Source organism: Annulohypoxylon truncatum (assembly GCF_022578515.1).
Source record: "Annulohypoxylon truncatum strain CBS 140777 unplaced genomic scaffold F4807scaffold_7, whole genome shotgun sequence".
NCBI lineage: Eukaryota > Fungi > Ascomycota > Sordariomycetes > Xylariales > Hypoxylaceae > Annulohypoxylon > Annulohypoxylon truncatum.
This window is the reverse complement of record NW_025953793.1, coordinates 337750-355972: the sequence shown is the minus strand read 5'-3', so window position 1 is coordinate 355972 and position 18223 is coordinate 337750. Positions and strand designations below refer to the sequence as shown.

The following is an 18223-nucleotide window of genomic DNA, read 5'->3' as shown; positions in this document are numbered from 1 at the left end:
TGCCATTTAATAACTCCCGCATCTAATTGGATTTTCTTTTCCACTTCTATCTGTACCTACCACGGTTCTACCACCCTATCTACCACGGACACGGACACAAACCTTGGAACCTTCCCGCTTCCCACAATCTAATTCTGAACCCGACTCTTATCCTGGCGCGCCTCATTTCCAAGGTTCCTTCCCCCGCGTCAATACTACCATCGCCGTTATCGCGATTATTCATATTACTTGAGCCTCAAAAACTCTGACTTCTCGATTCGACCACGGCGCTTCGCGACTCTTACCTTCAGAGGGCGCGGGACATCGTCAACTACATCTTGAACTTACGTTGAGCAGTTATCCGCCGCCTCTCTGTAATCCATATCAATCGCGAGGAACAGTTTTGGTCCTCCCGCATCCCTGCTCGACCTCAATACGCGCCTAGTTTTCGACCGTCTTCCAGTAATGGGCATCTGACATGCCTGTCTCATCGAAGCGAAGCCAGAGGACGCGCCGTCCTCGCGACGTTAGTCCGAGCCCAGCCCCGCTAGAGCAATCCTCGCCGTCGCGTCCAGCTAAGCGCAGACGGAAGGTAGATACCCCCTCTTCTTCTAGTCTACATATATTTGCTGAACACGTGCCGAACATCAAGGTCGAGGAACCTCAGTCGGAGCCCATCGAGGACGAGGGCTCAAGCCTCACTGTCGACAACTCGAACCCTGAAGGTTCCAGCGACGATGACCGACTGATCACCCTTGTAACGCAGCATTTAAAAAGCATTCATACCCAAGCTAGCCGAGACCACGCCAATGCCATACATGAATCTAAGACCGAGGATATAGAGGCTTACGCCAAGATCTCTGCTCAAGACTGGACCTATTATATTAGGTCTTTGTCTATCAATATCGGCAGAACATCAGAGCCGTCCCATACGCGCCCTTCCGGACAGGACGACGAAGACAAGGACTTTGTTCATATCGACCTCGGTCCCTCTAAAACATTCTCGCGCCAGACAGCCATTATCTACTACGACTCGGATCCCGGTAAATGGTATCTCTTGCCGAAAGGACGGAATGGGCTTAAAGTTGATAATGTCGCTCTCAAGAAAACGGATGATCCGCATGCGCTTTCCAGTGGTGAAGTCATTGAAATCGGCGGCATCGAGATGATGTTCGTCTTGCCAGGTAGCCTTGCCCCCCTTCGTATCCATCCTATGTACCTCGAACAAGCAGGGATCAAGCAACAACAGTCAAGTCCTGTCCGTGAAGCTGGTAGGACAGCTTTGCCGACAGCGCCTTCAGCGGATCATTCGTCGTCCCAGAGCACAGCAAGACCTTCCTCTCGGAGCCAGCTGTACCAACAGCCAATTGCACCCGCCCCTCCTGACTATAGGCGACCCGGAACCCCACCATCGGCTAAGAGCCGCCCTACTGCTGCGCAGCAGAAGACGCCTGCCCAAGGATCTTCCGGCACTGTGATAATGAGTCAGAGCGACGTGGACTTGAGCAAAGACGAGAACAAGCACATTAAACCTCATTTCAGTTATGCTCAGATGATAACTCAGGCTATCATGAGTACTACCGAGGAGAAGTTGAATCTGGCTGGCATTTATCAGTACATTACCACCAACTATGCTTACTATCGGCACCAACCGCCTTCTGGCTGGCAGGTGAGTTTTCTATACGAGCTCTGGTATCTGCGAACTGTTGCGCTAACTAGATCGTAGAACTCCATTAGGCATAATCTATCGCTCAACAAATCGTTTATGAAAGCTCCGCGATCGACGGACGAGCCTGGAAAGGGTATGAAATGGGAGATCGTCCCTGAAGCCCGTGAGGAAATGATTCGGGTCGCTTACAAAGGTGGACGAGGTGGACATCGCGGTTCTTCCGCTCCCTCATCCCCTAGTCAACCTAGCCAGCTGAGTTACATCACACATGGACCTCGAGACGTTTCAAATCGGGAGCCCACATCAGCACGAAAGCGCAAGGCCTCGCCAATTGCCTCGCCACCCCCCAAATCGGCCATGGCCCTATCCCAGGTAACAGTAACACCAGACCGTAAGTATCTACCGACGGGACCGGCGAGCTTCCAAGATGGCAGCCCGCTTCCGCGACGTAAGCCTCTAAGCGCCGCGGACAGTCTCCCTCAGTCCCCGCCAACTCTATCGTCTTCGTATCTCCAGGATGAAGGTGCTTCTTTTGTTACTCCGGCGCCTCATCGGGTCCACCCCCGACTCGCGCCCCCAAGTACCGCCCAGAGACCAAGTCAACACATGCCGACATCTTCGCCTGCCCCCTTCTGGAAGTATGCCGACATCACTAGCACGCCTCTGAAGTCATTGCAGTATGACTTGAGTCCCTCAAAGCCTGCGGCCCTACCGGAAAGCAGCAGCCCTCCTGCTGCACATGACAGATCGCCTATAGGTAGCCCGACCAGATCGACCAGACCCACCCACTCAGAGACGCAGGAGAAAGCTACGGTAGCCGATGATGAGGAAGAAGAGGGTGGCTTTGATCTTACTAAGTATGTTCACACCCTTTTGAGTTTTATGTAATCCCGATATATAAACTGACAGCATTCATAGGGGTTTCCAGAGCATCGGTTCTTATCATGCACCTGCCAACTGGATGATGTCCCGAACCAATGGGGGCCGAACATAATGCGATACTCCTTGGGATATTTATACTTATCTATCTAGCCATTTGCAACTAAGTCTCAGCTCACATACCCGACATTACAGGAACTCCGGCGTCGATTGATAATGAGCGAAGGCTCGATTATCATAAGACTTGCTAATAGTCCAACAAGAGAGATGACGGTGGAAAGTTCAATTCCAATTTTCCAAAAAAAGAAACAAAGAAACATATCTTGTATTATTCTATTACCGCGCGTTTTGGCTATTGCATTCTTATGGGTGGTATGGCGGAGGCAACGCATTGATCTACGATTACCACCATCGAAAACGGAGTTAGGGGTTTGTTTTTCTTCTTCTTTGCTTTCCTTATCATCCCGGAAGTGCTTTCTTTCTAGGAACCTCTGATACCCAATATCTGGCTGCCTAGTTCGATCACGAACAGCAGCGAAACTAGGGCGGAAAACGGAGGAGAGGGGCGTATAACTTTCAACGGCATACGGGCAATCCAAAAAAAAAATTTCAACCCGGCGTTTCTCGGAAAAAAAGGAGGTGAGGGGGTGGAAAAGAATCTTCGCATCACTGCCGAGTGGAAGGGAAAGGGGAGAAGCGGGATAACAGAACACAACATCTGGCAGGAGGGCGAGGTGGAAACGGAGCGTCTCTCACTCGGAACACACAAGGTCGTGCTGCGGGTTTTTTTATGCTTGCTTATTATTATTATTTTTCTCTTTCGTTCTGCGTTATGCCATGATTTCATGATGATCCTCGTCTTCCCTCCTTTCTCCCTTCAATGCTAGTTCTTTGAAGAACCGTCGCCCGTCTCATCGACAGTTTTTCCAATAAGGTAACGAACGAGTCAACGTCAATGAATACGGACCATCAACTTTAAAATAACCCTGCTCTCGTACGCAAGTGACATGAATGGTGCTTGGGTAACTTAGATTGGACGACATTTACGAAATCAGGAACTTCGTGGTTCAAGAGTGAAGATGTATGTCTATTTAACACACGCATGCCACGAAGCGCGTTCATGCTTTTCCTGTGTACCTAGAGGGGGGAGGGGGGAATTGGTAAACATCCCCCCGATTCTGCCTCCTTTTGTAACTTGAGTTGAACCGCCCCCCTAGTGCCATATATCCCTATTTAGTGTGTATATACAACGTCCTTGGGCCCTTTCCCACATGCATCGAGCGAGTTCCAGATTTTCATCGCCGCCGTATCATAATATTCGCCAGCCGGCCAACCAAGTTGAAATGGGAAGGATGAAGAAATAAAAATGTACATACACAATGCAAAAACCCCATTCTGCGAGAACTATGCAACCTTTTGAGAGGATGTGAGGGAGAGAAAGAACAGATTTTTCCTCCGCTTTCTAGAGATGCCTCGTAAAGTTTGAAGATATGATGATGCCTGAGGAATCCCCATGTTTCTTTATTTTATTTTTTTTATTTTTCCATCCTTTCCTTTTCCGTGCCCCTGAATCTCCATCCGTCGGCTAGGACCGATCTCCCTACCACAGTGATCCATGACTGACATATTTCCTCGTTATCATACCCAATTCTTTTCAGTGTCCATCGATTCATCATGCAGCCGCGCCTACTCGCGTCTTGGGCCCGCTACGCGCGGTACGCTTCTTGGTGCTCTTCTTCTGTGCCGTGTTGCCCTCGATGAATTTGATTAGATCATCGATGCTTCGGGCATCAGGCTTGTCCGATTTGTTCGCACTCAATGCCGCGGGCTGTGCAGTAGCACCGGCACCACCACCGCCAAGCGCGACGTTACGCGGTGGGAAGCGTATTCCGGCTCGCAGACGCCTCGCCTGAGCATCCTTATCCCTCTTCGCGATCGCGACGGCGTTCTGCGTCAGTTGCTCCAACCAAGTCTCGGCTTCTTTGGTGTTGTTGTTCTCCGGGCCTAGTTGGTGCAAGAAGATATTGTAGCACTCGCGCATCTTGCCGAGCGCGGCCTTGGATTCGTTGTCTAAGGCCAGTGCTTGGGCAAGCTGGAAGAGAAGGCTAGCAGCTGGGAGAGACTGCTTGCCCATCACGCGCTCGCAAACAGCAAGGGCTTGCTCAAACCAGATACGAGATTCATGGTAAGCTTGCATATGCTGTAGCATGACTGCTGCATTGTTCAGGGTTGTGATCGAATCGGGGTGATCGGGCCCGTAGATGATCTTCCATAGATCTAGAGCATGTTTGACGTATGCGAGGGCTGCCTTGCTATCACCAGACCCATGTACGTAAAGCCCAAGATTTAGGTAGTAGAGCAACGTTTCCGCAGAGTCAACTCCGATTGTCCGCTCCGATACGATAACTGCCTTCCTCGCTAGATCAACAGCAGCCTCCTTCTCCTCAAGTTGATAATAGATTTGTGCTAAACTGGAGTAAGCTCGCGCAACTTCTGGGTGAAGAATTCCGTAAATTTGCTCATGGAGAGTCAGACTCTCCAATAACAACTCCTGTCCAATCTTTCTGTTATTTTGCATGATTGAATGGCGACCACCTTCTAGGGCCTCCTCAGAAATAGCACTCTTTGGTGCAGAATCCTTGATGATAGGGACAATGTTCACAACATCATCTGGAGTGAATGTAGTGGGGACAGTAATGGAGTTAACAGAAGACGGAGATCCGTCTCTCGACTTCTTCTTTTTCTTCTTACCATCACCACTCGCGTGACCGTTGACACCATTCGTGGTTGTGGTATTTCCAGTGCTGGAATCGCTAGTGAACTGGAAGTTCTTCGCCTGCAATTGGAAGCCGAGCTTCAGAGACACCTCGCGGAGAAGTTGCAAGGGTTTCATCTGGAATTGTAGGTCTGAATCCAGGGTGAACCTGAACCGACGGAACACTTGCGCCGCAATCTCTTTTCGGAGGCTTTCTGGTGTGACACTGGCAAATGCAAGATCGGCTTCAGGATACAGTGCTTTTAGGGACTCGTCGATATCCGCAGTAGGGTTACTGTTGAATCCAGATCCAAGAAGGCAGTTAAGAAGATGGGCAATGCAGGCGGAGGTTAGGGGAATTGGTAGATATCGCAAATATTTGCCTGCAACATGCTTGAATGCTCTTGATATGATCTCATGCAAACATAGATCCCGAAGTCGTAAAAGCCTAGGACCCTCGCAAAGAGACACTATCTTGCCGAGATATCGCATGTTAATACCGCGCTTGTGCATCATCTTAGTAAGAGATAGGCCATCCATAGGGAACGGTAAATCTGAGGCCTTGATATGATCGACAAAAGTCGGAATTGCTATTTCGCGAAGATACTTGCAAGCATTTCGAACATCCTCTTCGTCAGCAGCTAGCTCTTCCTTCTCAGCATCGGTCTGAGGGACCTGACCACTGAACGCATCTGGGTTAAGCGAGAACTGGAATTCTGAAGCGTCGATGCGGTCTTCGTCTTCCATCGCGGCATCCTCGCTTGACTCGGTAGGTTTGTCCTCTTCTTTTTCTTCCGTAGTCTTTTCCTCCGTAGATGAAGGCTTCTCCTCTTTGTCGGTTTGCTCGCCCTCCGACTTGGATTTGGACTTCTGTTTTAACCTTTCGAGCTCCTTATTCACCCATTCGTTCCAGTTGTGGTTTCGGAGTAATTCTACGAGTTCTGATCGTAAGACAGTCATCCGATGAGGATAATCGAGCTCGGTCTTCTGTTCCTCAGTGGTACTGTTCTCTTCCAGCCACAATACATCTAGAGGGGTAATGCGGTATAAGTCAAGGACGTATTTTCGGCCATCTGTACCCATTAAACCCTTCGTTTCAACGCTGGCCTCTAGATCGAAGCGCTTGCCATCTTTGTCCCAAACTGGATGCTTTTTAACCTGCAAGGCTTTGGACAGTTTCTCAAAGGTTGCTGCGAAACGTTCATCGGCCGCAACTATTTCCTTGCCCTCTACTGCACCATACTCGATGGAATTCTCACCAGGCTCCCTCTGCTTGAAAATGCCCGGAACGACTGTTTGGCCAACAATTCGCTTTCCAAGATAGTCAACTACTACAGTTGCCGGGCTGTAGAGCCCATCAATATCGAGTTGGTTAACTAAGCGCACTCCGTTGACATCCTTTCCAGTGGCCACCCTTGCGGCATCGTCACCACCCTCTGAAGTGAAAGTACCCACACCATCAGCTCCAAAGGAGAAGAACACGTTATTGTAGACAAATATCTGGGCATCACGGTCTTCCGTGGGGTTTAACGGGGTGACCTCGCCGCGGGCAACCAGGATAGCTCCCCTGGCAGCAGCGTCGGAGTAATCGGCAAAAAGCTTTGAAATGAACCGCTCCCTGAAGACGCGATCCTGGACCGTCTCCTTGGGCAATTCGCGTGCCGATTGGAACTCTTCGTTCCAATCTCTCAAAGTATCGGTGTTATCAACACCGGAGATGAGGTAGCCCTCCTGGGTTCTCGTAATATCAGGGGTATGGGCCAACAATGGTGAGTTCTGCGAAGGGACTAGCCACGGCGCCGCAGGAATAGCGTTTGTCATCTGGAATGTGGCCAGGGGATCCTTGTGGTTGTTGTACTGCAACAATTGTTCGAAGGTCTCTGAGAATGAGGGTGAGATCTGGGTTAACAGTGTTAATAGCGAATGCGCAGCATGTCCTTTAGGGGCTGCCCGAGGCATGGGATCGAATTTGCTATTTGACGACTTGTTAACATAAAACCCGCCGACGTGAGATGTGATCTGATATTGCTCTCCTTCGTTCGTAGTGATGAGCAGATACAGCAAATGACCCTTCTGCCTAAGGTGGTAGGGCGGGGGGTTCCATGGCGACAGAGCAATGGACTTTACTGTCTTAGGAGCAGGTTCTTCCTCGCCCGGTATGAGGGCTAAAGGATTCGCAGGAGCATCGAAGTCGTAGGCACTGGCTTGGACATTGTCGTTGTCCTTAGCTCTGGTGGTGACCGAATCGAAGAGAGAGACTCCGGGCATAACTCCTTGCAGGGTATCAGTCCGATCCCCCGCAGCACCCACCAAGTCCCGAATTCGGATGACATGTATTCTAGCCTCTTTTTCATTATATGGATCCTCTACCAAACGGATCTCAGCTTCCGGACCGAGTCCTTTTACGTCGGAAATTTGGACGAAGTCGTTAATTCGTTCCCCCGCATGCTCGAGGTGGAAGCAAGAATATTGAAAGGCGGAGGGTAGCTCGATAATAGACTGACGCAGCTCGTGGACCTGCTCTTGAGGCGAGACCTACATTCAAGTTAGCTACGAGAAGCTTTTGTATTTTCAGCGTAGCAAACAAGGGTGACTGCTAACCATCACATGGATCTTATTCGGATCGCGGGGTAGATGAATAGTTAGAGGGTATAGAGCTATATGTCGTAGTTAGCATGAATGTGCGGGCACATATACAAATCTCGACCGTACCATCTGCAGCATCTCCCGCATCTCCCGCGTCTTCATCAGACGGCTGGCCGTTAGAGTCAACCTTAGTCTCTTCGGGTTGACCATTTTGGGTTTCAGCTTCTGGGGCAGAAGGTTGAGCTATAGCAAGCCACACATTAGATAACATTCAAACGGGGAAACGGCTCTGTAGGTTTTATATACCGGTGGTATCTTGTTTCTCAGGCATTATGATTCAGGGGGAAACAGGATTAGTAGGAAGGGTTCGTTCAACCTTAGGAAGCGGGAGTATTATACCCTCGTACTTGTACAAGAATAGCAAACGAGATCCGACGCACAGCTTAGGAAATCCGGCGTAGAAACTGCAAAAGTATTAATGGACAAGGTCTGAGAAGTATAATACAGAGGTAATAAAAGGAATGGCAAATCAATTAAACTCCTTAATAGTTACGAAAGTGTATGAAGGTAAGAGACTTTCGACTATGTTGAAATTTAGGAAGAGAATTTAATCGCCCGTCGATAAGATATTTGGAGCTAACCAAGCAGCATATCAATTTTTTTTTTCTTCTACGGCTCAAAAAAACTCAAAAATCTGAAAAACCCCGGCTGTTCCCGGCAAGCCGGAGCTGCGGCGGTCGTTAGGCCCATTGGGGTTTCCCTGCCCGCCCTAATCATGACGCTCTTCCCAGGTTAGCATGTAACACTGCATGGAGGGGAGTTGTTACCATAACTATACGGCCATTTCCATTGGATGGAATTGATTTTGTAGCTTTCAAGGCCTAAAAAACCGCACTTATCTTTATTTAAAGTTACTTCTAAAGTTTTTGCCTCACCGTGACCTTTTTTAGTAATATCGAATTGAAACAACGGGAATGCGGTTTGTATTTTCAAAATCTGTTTGCTTAACTAAAGAGCCGCACGGTAAGTAATTTGTTTGCAAGACGCATGACGCAAGACAGATCTTGCATGGTGTTGAGCATTGATTTTGTTTGTAGAATGTTTATCGATAACAATTTCATATTTGTGCGAAATATTATATGGGGCTTCCTAATTAGGAAGTCAAGTAAACAATCACAACGTGGAATTCGACACTGTTTTGTTCAACATCCTATGTATTCATCCCTGCAACCCGGGCTTGGTTTTCTTGCTTTTACATCATACGAATACGTGAAGCAGTCTTAGCTTATGCTCTAATTTTGACGCATCAGCTAGTAGGCTACATCTTTATGACTTATCATTACTAATAACGTCCGTTGCTTTTACCGCCATTGCTATTGATCCGTCGACTACATACAAAGCATGGAATTAGTAGCTTGATATCCTCACTAGCATATATGTGTTTATAAGCATTGCTACATTTGCATATCCATATTTGCTTGGAGGTTATGCTAGAGCTTATCCCATGTCGCTCGACGAGTTTGAAACACCGTATAGACCAAGGCGCCCACCGCCGAGACCGAATAGGTCAGGTGAAGCTCCACAGCCTTGGACTACGGCTCGGTGTAGCCGCTTACTTCGGCCATTGCTTTCGCGGATATCTTCCCTAAGAAAGGATACTACAACATCACTGCTGAACGTAAAGGACGACGAGCTTGAGCAAGAAACGAAAGTTGGCGATGGTCAACGAATCGACCATGAGTGGTTGGGACCGCGTAAGAGAGTTCGTTTGACCTACTCTCAAAAACGGCCCTCCCGTCGTCAAGATGAACAATGTCCGCTTAGTAAAGGCATTAAGGAGTCAGGCATAGCTGGATGCCTCCATCGGAGTAAGGGGAAAGCCCTCAATCCCGGCGAGATAGTACCAGCCACGCCTTTATTACGGCGAGCAAGAGGTCACGTCATCCCGTCCTCTCCTGCGGTCCCCAGTAACCCCAGAGAGGAGCCTAGACAACTCACAGACGGGTGTAGGCGAGATCCTCGTTTAAAAAAGGGCATGATCAAAAACAAAGACCACGAGCAACGTCTAGCTAGAATTCGATCTCAGTCGTCGTCTAGCAAGTACAATGACCTGGAGGCAATATATCGGAGTCTAGAAGCGCTTCTAACGGCAACACACCGCAACACCAGTCAAGGTCGTGGTCCGCGATCATTTCTCGACATGTGTCTAAGAAAGGTGCCGCAGTATATCGAGGCACTCGAGGCGCAGGAGAGGATGGACGCCGAGGAGAACGGTACGGTCTCTACGCTTCATAACCCCGACACCTCGGCGGATGTATACAACTACCTAGAGGAGATTGGCACCGATCCGGCCCTTGGTTGGAAACACCTTAGAGTTGTGGTTCGGTCAGATGGGCTCAATGCGATCAAGCATGCGATATTAGACGGACTATTCGGTGATGACTTTTCGGAATTACTCATCGATCTATGCGTTCAAGCCGGCGCGTTGTCAGAGGCCGAAGAACTCGTCACAGCACTGATCGATCGCCAATATCCTTCGCCAACGACGTCGGATAGTTCTTTTTCCGAGTTAGCGTCACTTCGACCACTTTCAGTATTATGGACATTTGCAACAAAACATGACCGCATTCCGTTCCTCCTCCGCCAACACACACTGTTACTATCTTACCAATGCCTTCCGCAAGATTGGCTTTCGACCCGAGAATTCGAGCGCATATGGGCGGTAGCTGCCCGCCACCTGTCGAAAGTGGACGCAGCTGACGACGCCGTGGCTTTCATGAGTCATTCTATCTCACTATTATGCCGACGCAAACGAGCTCTCGCCGGCGGACCCGACACAACCCGCCAAGAAAAAGACGTAGCCGCGGCGAATAAGCAAACGTTGATTAGTGCTTTAACAATGCTAACCGCGATGAGCTCTCTGGGCGAGATAGAGCTTCAGTCGGCAAGGGTTTCAGAAGCTGAGATTACAAAGATAAGCCTCATTGGTAACAGGCTTAGATGCATTTTAAGATCGTGCATGGCCGACCTAGAACTGTTAGAGTTGCCGAGGCCGGCGCGATACGGTTTGGGAAATGACCTGCTATATTTAGCATTGTTCCTCTCGTCGAGCACCGCCCGCAGTGACGACAGCATTAGCTCCCGTCTCAGACACAGCATCGAACAGGCATGGCGGGTGAATATTATCCCAGCAGCCACACGAGGCAGCCGCACGAAACACCGTCTCGACGACATCGCTTCGTTTGTGTCGTCAGTAGCCCGTAGCTGTGGCAGGGGGATGTCAGTTGCGTCTCACAAGTGCCTGGAGACGCTCTTCTCCCAACTCGACGGCCTCGACCTCGACCGGGAGATCCTAAGTAGTATGAAGGCGGTCTCTGCGTTTGCGCTGGCGCAGCAGACCAACGACGTCAAGGACTTCATCTACGCCGAGAAGCTAGCCTCTACTCAGCACACGACCGCCACAAAGACTGACGAGGACGAGGACGAGGCCCGCCCACGGAGGAGTCTGTTCTCCGGGTACCGGTGGGAGGAAACTATAGGCGAGTGGGTGATGGTCAGCCCTGAGAGACGACAACCCAGGGCGAGAACAAGGCAGTTTCGATCTGCTTCCAGGATGGAGGCAGGCTATAGCGAAGAGGGCGCCAGTCAGGCCAGGGGGTCCATATTTGATGATGCAGATAGCGTTCCAGATCAGGGTGGTCGAAGCGCCCAGGGCCTTCAACTGGCACTCGGAAGCGAACGCGTCAACACTAAGAAACGTGCGTATTCTTGCTCTGGGGCCGACAAGTCGCGAGCGGCAGTCGGGACTACCGGAGCGTGCCGAAGCAAGCAATTAACGAAACCTGCGATCTTATCGCTAGAGGACGATGATGAGCTCAACTCTGATAAGGAAAATCAGAATCACGCCACGACCAAGAAGCCAAGGAGGAGCATAGATAAAAGGACTGTGCTAAGTCTTAAACCGCGATCTAGTTTAGCAAGCCCAGCAGCAAACATCAGCATGCTGGGTGACGATTGCAGCGACGACGAGCTTTGCATGTGAGGCCTCGTCGTCTATCTTGAAGAGCGCCGCCATAGGATACTTTTTTCAAGTGGATAGACATGATGTTGCGCTGTTGTGTGACCTATCTTTGGATACATTGCGGCTCAGTGCATGTGAAATTCGGTACCGAATAATATGTTATATTGTATATAGATTAATTCTTTAACGGATGCGTAGGATCGGAGGCGTTCAAGAACCGTTCCAGCGGGATCTGGCGTTCCTGCACGGGCGAACCGGTAGAACTTACCTGAGTATTACCAACATACATATAAATCACACCCTGCGTTCTGTTTGGTATACAAATTGATAATAGACCATTCGACATAAGGCCATTATAGGAAGTTTGTCGGGGCCGTCGAGCTTAGATGAAGAAGAATCCATGTGTTCATCCTCAGATCCTTAGGGACTGGGCCAGAAAAAAAGAGACCATGAGCGGGCGCGGTTGAAACGTGAAACGGGCCAAATTGGGTAACTCGTATCAACTCGTAATTCTTACGTCGTACCACAAAAAGTCTCTACTATATCTGGATTCTGCCCGATGGGTTGCCAGGTCATCGGGATATATATGAAACAACCCGCCCTTGTATAGTCTCCGAATAGAGCGAAATTGACAATGAACGGAAGTGTACATAGTAGGACAGCGTGGGAAGCCGGGAATATCGTTCATGATCTTCAACTTCCCGGTCGTAATCAGGTTTGTTTGGTCCCGTTTTACTCGGACAATTACTTAAGTGCGTGGACAACCACTATGATAAACGCGGTAGGGCGCCTAGTAACAGATGGGTCCATCGAATGAGTCGCATATAAAAGTTGGGGGGCGACGAATAGAGCCCACAGAGGCGCCTAATTAGTGATTGCCTATACAATTGCGTCAGCAACGTGAGGCCATCCTTGTGTCGGATCTTCAGGCCATCATCCACTGAAAGTGAGTGTGTGGTCTAGAATAGGCATTCAAAGCCTAATAATTCATCCCACATCCCACCAGATGAGGGAGAGATAAGATGGAATTGTTTGAACAGCCCTGTTATTGTACATCAACCGTATCAATTTTGGCAGATTTGATGTGATCCCAGGATAGAGTCGATCTGATTGGATTCGTCTTTAACAAGATATGGTATCGTGTTTCACTCTGGTTTGTGGATGACGCATGTCTTTAATTGACGGACAAATTCGGGCATTGCGTCGTGTGGGAGCAGTGGCGTATGCCCTCGTTTTGGATAAGGCTTGGCAGTTTTTGTAGTTTTAATGCAAAATGCAAGTGTGATTCGCCGCAGCATTCGTCTTAACCAGGAAGCTCTTGAGTCCTCATAGATAGGATAACCATCTGCGGTAAATCATAAAAATAAAGCAATGATCGGAGGATGAAGGCGATTAATTAATCCATCATTAGCGATAATCCTCAGAGTAGGAATCTTGGCAACTATTTTGCCTCTCCCAAATTCTTCATTCTTGGAGGACTTACAAGTTGAGAAGTTGAAAAGGTATTGAAAATTTTGGAACACTTCCAAACGCATCCCATTGGTTGCTCAGTGGTAGCTCGCTGTCCCATCTCAGTACTGGAGCCAGGTTCTTACGAATTATCATTGGTGGCCAACATAACTAGATCCCAAGACTACAAACCCCTGTTGTCGGTTGTGCGCTGGCTTCGTTTCAAAACCAGGCTGTCGATCATGTCACTCTCCACCGTTGCAGGGTTAAGATCGGACAAAGTCGACGAATGATAAGCAGACGAACTGTTGACGAAAGGTCATCATGCTTCGAGACTGAAGCATTGACGAAGCTTGTCATTGTGTGGTTTCGACAATCACAAAAGACAAGTTAAGTCGAACCGAGATTTTAGAAACGATGAAAAAAGATAAAGCGATGACTAGTCGAATACGGGTCTGGGGTGAGGTCAACCAAGGATGTGATTCAGTGATTTTGCAGTGATTTGAGGAGGACCTTGATCGATCTGCTTAGATCCTCGGCCAATCTTGCTCCTTTCCATCTGTCCATTTTCCGTGTACCTTGCATTGGTGGCACTTTGTCGGCTCATCCCCACATTGACTTGGTACCCAGGTACAGGACAAGACTTGCAGAGCCTGCTCGTTTCTAGGCCTGGCAGGGAAGATTATTGGGAGGGACATTATGCGCACGATTGCGGATATCGATCCCGTACTGCGTACAGGTATGAAATGAATTGCGCATTGGTGAATTTTTATGACGACCGTGTTATGTACCTTTGTAAGTGACTGGGGAAGACATCAAAAGTAAATGAGTGAACATCACCTCGGACTTCAACATTGCTTGGCGCGTAAGTGATGATGGACGGATATTATTTGTCGGTGAAAGAATTCTGATTGACGTGAAATGTCTTGGGAGAATGAAAGAGTCCAGACTATCCCGTAGCCAACCCCCTATTACTATGTACTACATAGGTACGGCTAAGCACTAAACTTTGTTTTCCCAGCTGCAGTGTTCTCAATTTTCAGGGGAGAAGGCGCAGTGATTGGTGCATGGCGAAGAGGGTGCCGGCATTGGGCGACGTAATTGAATGACGCCCCAAAGTGGACCACCAAGCCCCGGGCGGGTACTCCGCGGGTACGTACTTTATGTACCAGAACTGTTTCCACTTTTCCATCTTTAACTGACCTCCACTGACCTCCTCCTTATTATTCCATGTCCCTATTTGTATATCTCAAGCAATGGGAACCGACCTGTAGATCTCGTCCCTCTCCACCCTGTAGCCCTCCATTCCTCCCCGTCTTCTTTTCTGCGTCCCTTTTCTACATTCCAATCAGTTGGTTCTCGTCCGTTAACCAGAGTTGGGTGTTTTTGGCATTGTTATCCCTCATTTGTAACAATCGCCCTTGTTAGTTTTTTAAGAGGTATTCTCTGAGGTATCATCCTTCGAGTTTCTTTGTCCCCCTCCTTATCCGCCTGGGGCAGGCCCATCACTAGATTTCACACGATTTAAATATCGGCCTTGACGCCCACATCCGACCAAGGTACTTCACCGACGCTCAACTTTGGTTGAGTCTAAGTCACTTAACATTCTCGTTCACGATTGGACCCAGCTTCCTTTCGTCAAATTTCATTCTACAGCTGGCTGTTTACTTCCTTTCACTCATCCCTTTAGAGGTATCGGGTTGACCTCGTCTACCTCATACAGTGTTGGATCTCACCAACGTTCGAACTAACCATTCCTTACATATACGGGTTGTTTGGGTTGAATAGGTCATGGCCGCACAAGCAGCAGCGCAAGCTCCTGGCCAGGGACAGGCTGCAGGATGGACGCCTGCGATGGAAAATGAGTCTCTGTCAAACTATCTACTGATTATCTGCGGTGCCGTCTCAGCCGCCCTCATAATATGGCGTGTTACGACTGCACTGATCACATATGTCCGAACTGTAACAAGTCTGAACAGCGAGACACAACGATACTATGTGGGAACGTCGTCAGAGTGGGCTTGGATCAAGAAGAATCTCCTGTACTCCCCCATATTCAGAAAGCGACACAATCGGGAATTTCAGTTGAGCAGTGCGATCAACGTCGGAACACTACCTACGCGATTCCAATTTTTATTCCTCCTCGGGTACTTTGCCACCAACATCGCCTTCTGCGTCGTGCACATCCCCTTCGAGAGCTTTCAGGACGCTGCGAAGCAACTTAGGAACCGAAGTGGAACTCTAGCAGTTGTCAACATGATCCCGCTATTTCTCATGGCAGGTAGAAACAACCCCCTCATCACTCTACTCGGTATGTCCTTTGATACGTTCAACCTGCTCCATCGATGGTTTGGTCGTATTGTGGCGTTGGAGGCAGTCTGCCACACATTTGCCTTCTGGGCTGCTTCAGCAGCTGGAGCTGGATGGGCCGCCACCCTGCAGAATACCGTGTCAAAGCCATTCTTGATGTTTGGTTTCATTGTAAGTTCCTTCCCAACCTGCATCGGTAATATTTTTTTTATTTTTGCTAACATTATATAGGCCACTATCGCCTTCGTCGTGATCCTCTTCCAAGCCTCGAGCATTTCCAGACACGCCTACTACGAGTTTTTCAAGTTATTGCATATTGGTCTCGCTGCGCTTGCGATTGCCGGCGTGTGGTATCACCTCAAGTTAGATGACCTCCCTCAGATCAAATGGCTGGTTCCGGTCATTGGTATTTGGTGTGGTGATAGATTCAATCGTTTTTTGCGAATCGCATACCGCAACTTCGGCAAAGGAGGAACCAGCACTCTTGTGGAGGCGCTCCCTGGCAATGCTGTTCGTGTAACGGTGAACATGGCGCGACCTTGGACTTTCCGTCCCGGTCAGCATGCCTACTTGTATATGCCAGCTATCAGCTTCTGGCAATCTCACCCGTTCTCCCTCGCATGGAGCGAAGAGGCCGAAGATCTCAGCACGGACAAGCTGGCCATGAACCGACAAGATGTGCTCGCTATGCAAAAGACTAGCATGTCTTTCATCATTCGAGGACGAACCGGAATGACCCACACTTTATACCAGAGAGCCGCAGCAAAGCCTGACGGCCGGCTTCTAACAACATGCTTCGTCGAAGGTCCATATGGTGGCGAGCATACGATGCACTCCTATGGAACCGTGATGCTTTTCGCAGGTGGCGTAGGTGTCACTCACGCAGTCCCTCACGTTCGGGATCTAGTCGCAGGATTCGCGAATGGAACAGTGGCTACGCGAAAGGTGATCTTGGTGTGGATTATTCAGAGCCCCGAGCATCTCGAATGGATTCGACCTTGGATGACCGAGATTCTGGCTATGGACAGACGCCGTGACGTGCTGCGCATCATGCTGTTCGTCAGCAGACCCCGCTCTACGAAGGAAATTCACAGCCCATCGTCAACCGTCCAAATGTTCCCTGGCAGACCTAACATCGAAACCCTCATTGGCATGGAGGCCGAGCAACAAGTTGGAACCATGGGCGTGTCAGTCTGCGGGCCTGGTGCCCTCAGCGACGAAGTCCGACAGGCTGTGCGTCGCCGACAATATGACACATCCATCGACTTCATCGAGGAAGCCTTCTCTTGGTAGATGTCAGTCCTTACTGAACCTCAGAGCACACACACACATACACCCATCAAAGGCTGCTCAGATTAACATGGGCCCATATCAGGGGACCAACGTCATTTTGTAGCGTAAAGCTACTCGGTTCGATTGTGCATATTTCCCTCTCCTTTCTGCGACCGTCGTCACAGCTTCTTGTAGATAGTTCCCTCATTGATAGATGCGTCGGCCTGTTGCCATCAGATAGCCATGTCCGGATACGTCGAGAATATATGATTTGATTTTCCAAATGTCTGATATGGCCCCTTGTGCAGTGAATATTGTCATGTGACTCTTTGTGCACCAACAAAGGATTACGTCTCTTAGCCTGTAGCATATTAGTAATGCCTGTGTCTTAAGTGACCAAGGCCTGAAGTTTGTAAACAGACCACCCAACGAAGTTAAAAGTGAGTAGTCTCAAGGTTCAGATCAAAACATCCGAGCTATCAAACGTATTCAGTGCCTAGAATAATACATTTAGTTATACAGACATGTATATCTAACAAGCTACATATGAAGTAATTATCGGCAAGGCAGCCATACATATGAATCAGCCTCCTATTGACCCGTACTTACCTACCATTTGTGCATAGGTGACTACCTGTTTTGAGGTATCGGAGGATTATACACATGCTCCAACAAATGTAACGTGAAACATTAAAATAAGGTAGTAGCCGTTTGTCAGATGTCAGTTATTGGACTTTATTGGTGACGTAACCGTACCAACGTCAAGGTTAACATTGGAGCAGTTGCGACGCTATCCTGGATGTGTATACGGAATACTGTGGGGTTTGTTACCAAGTACAGTCGCCCGACAAAAGTTTGAGTCCGTTTTGTTAAGCCTCAAGTAGCGCTAAGATTCTACTATTCCTATTATAGAATACGCTATCTTAATATGGTAATTAAATATTGCTGCTTTATATATTTTAAATCTTTTATATTTTAATAATAAGTATATTACCTGTTAGCTGTTATTATTGCCCGAATTTTTTAAGTAAATATTAAATTAAATAAAAACCTTAATAGGATAAGTTGTTATAGCATTTCCTTAATGTTTAAGCACGGTTAATTAGGGTGTAATTTATAAAGCAGCCAGACTAAAATTACTTAATAAAGCTTAATATTACGGTTTTAAGCCTAGCGCCTTGGCGCTACTTAAGGCTTAACAAAACGGACTCAAACTTTTGTCGGGCGACTGTAAATGGGTGGTTACCAATACGATAAGAATGTACCTACCCCTCGGCCCCGCTCCTCTTGGACCTACAAGTAC

At 48.5% G+C, this 18223-nt stretch overlaps 4 protein-coding genes across 4 annotated transcripts; 3 read left to right on the top strand and 1 right to left on the bottom strand.

The window, feature by feature from the left end:
• Positions 1-457: 457 nt before the first annotated feature.
• On the top strand, positions 458-2642 carry F4807DRAFT_457748 (uncharacterized protein; the record flags this gene model as incomplete). The annotated part of the gene is made up of 3 exons (XM_048001085.1): positions 458-1648; positions 1706-2505; positions 2567-2642. The coding sequence occupies 3 exons, from the start codon at positions 458-460 to the stop codon at positions 2640-2642; spliced, it is 2067 nt and encodes a 688-aa protein (XP_047856769.1).
• A 951-nt stretch (positions 2643-3593) lies between these two features.
• On the bottom strand, positions 3594-8623 carry F4807DRAFT_415310 (clustered mitochondria-domain-containing protein). The gene is made up of 4 exons (XM_047997030.1): positions 8175-8623; positions 7995-8111; positions 7884-7939; positions 3594-7817 (listed from the first exon to the last, which is right to left on the bottom strand). Exons 1-4 carry the CDS (start codon positions 8197-8199, stop codon positions 4200-4202), a joined length of 3816 nt encoding a protein of 1271 aa, XP_047856768.1. The 5' UTR covers positions 8200-8623; the 3' UTR covers positions 3594-4199.
• A 639-nt stretch (positions 8624-9262) lies between these two features.
• F4807DRAFT_364333 (uncharacterized protein) lies at positions 9263-12149 on the top strand. The gene has a single exon (XM_047995607.1). It carries the CDS (start codon positions 9373-9375, stop codon positions 11908-11910), a length of 2538 nt encoding a protein of 845 aa, XP_047856767.1. The 5' UTR covers positions 9263-9372; the 3' UTR covers positions 11911-12149.
• Positions 12150-14523: 2374 nt separating this feature from the next.
• F4807DRAFT_415306 (ferric reductase like transmembrane component-domain-containing protein) lies at positions 14524-17573 on the top strand. Its single transcript, XM_047997029.1, has 2 exons — positions 14524-15819; positions 15880-17573. Exons 1-2 carry the CDS (start codon positions 15130-15132, stop codon positions 16939-16941), a joined length of 1752 nt encoding a protein of 583 aa, XP_047856766.1. The 5' UTR covers positions 14524-15129; the 3' UTR covers positions 16942-17573.
• The last annotated feature ends 650 nt before the right edge of the window (positions 17574-18223 follow it).

What these genes read in the sequence shown, in the direction of transcription:
- F4807DRAFT_364333 (XM_047995607.1), top strand. Translation starts at nt 9,373, where the DNA reads ATGTCGCTCGACGAGTTTGAAACACCGTATAGACCAAGGCGCCCACCG.
- F4807DRAFT_415310 (XM_047997030.1), bottom strand. Translation starts at nt 8,199, where the DNA reads ATGCCTGAGAAACAAGATACCACCG. An exon ending in TGCGGGAGATGCTGCAGATG is followed by an intron (nt 7,940 to 7,994) that starts GTACGGTCGAGA and finishes TACGACATATAG; the next exon opens with CTCTATACCCTCTAACTATT. An exon ending in CGAATAAGATCCATGTGATG is followed by an intron (nt 7,818 to 7,883) that starts GTTAGCAGTCAC and finishes ACTTGAATGTAG; the next exon opens with GTCTCGCCTCAAGAGCAGGT.
- F4807DRAFT_415306 (XM_047997029.1), top strand. Translation starts at nt 15,130, where the DNA reads ATGGCCGCACAAGCAGCAGCGCAAGCTCCTGGCCAGGGACAGGCTGCA. An exon ending in TCTTGATGTTTGGTTTCATT is followed by an intron (nt 15,820 to 15,879) that starts GTAAGTTCCTTC and finishes AACATTATATAG; the next exon opens with GCCACTATCGCCTTCGTCGT.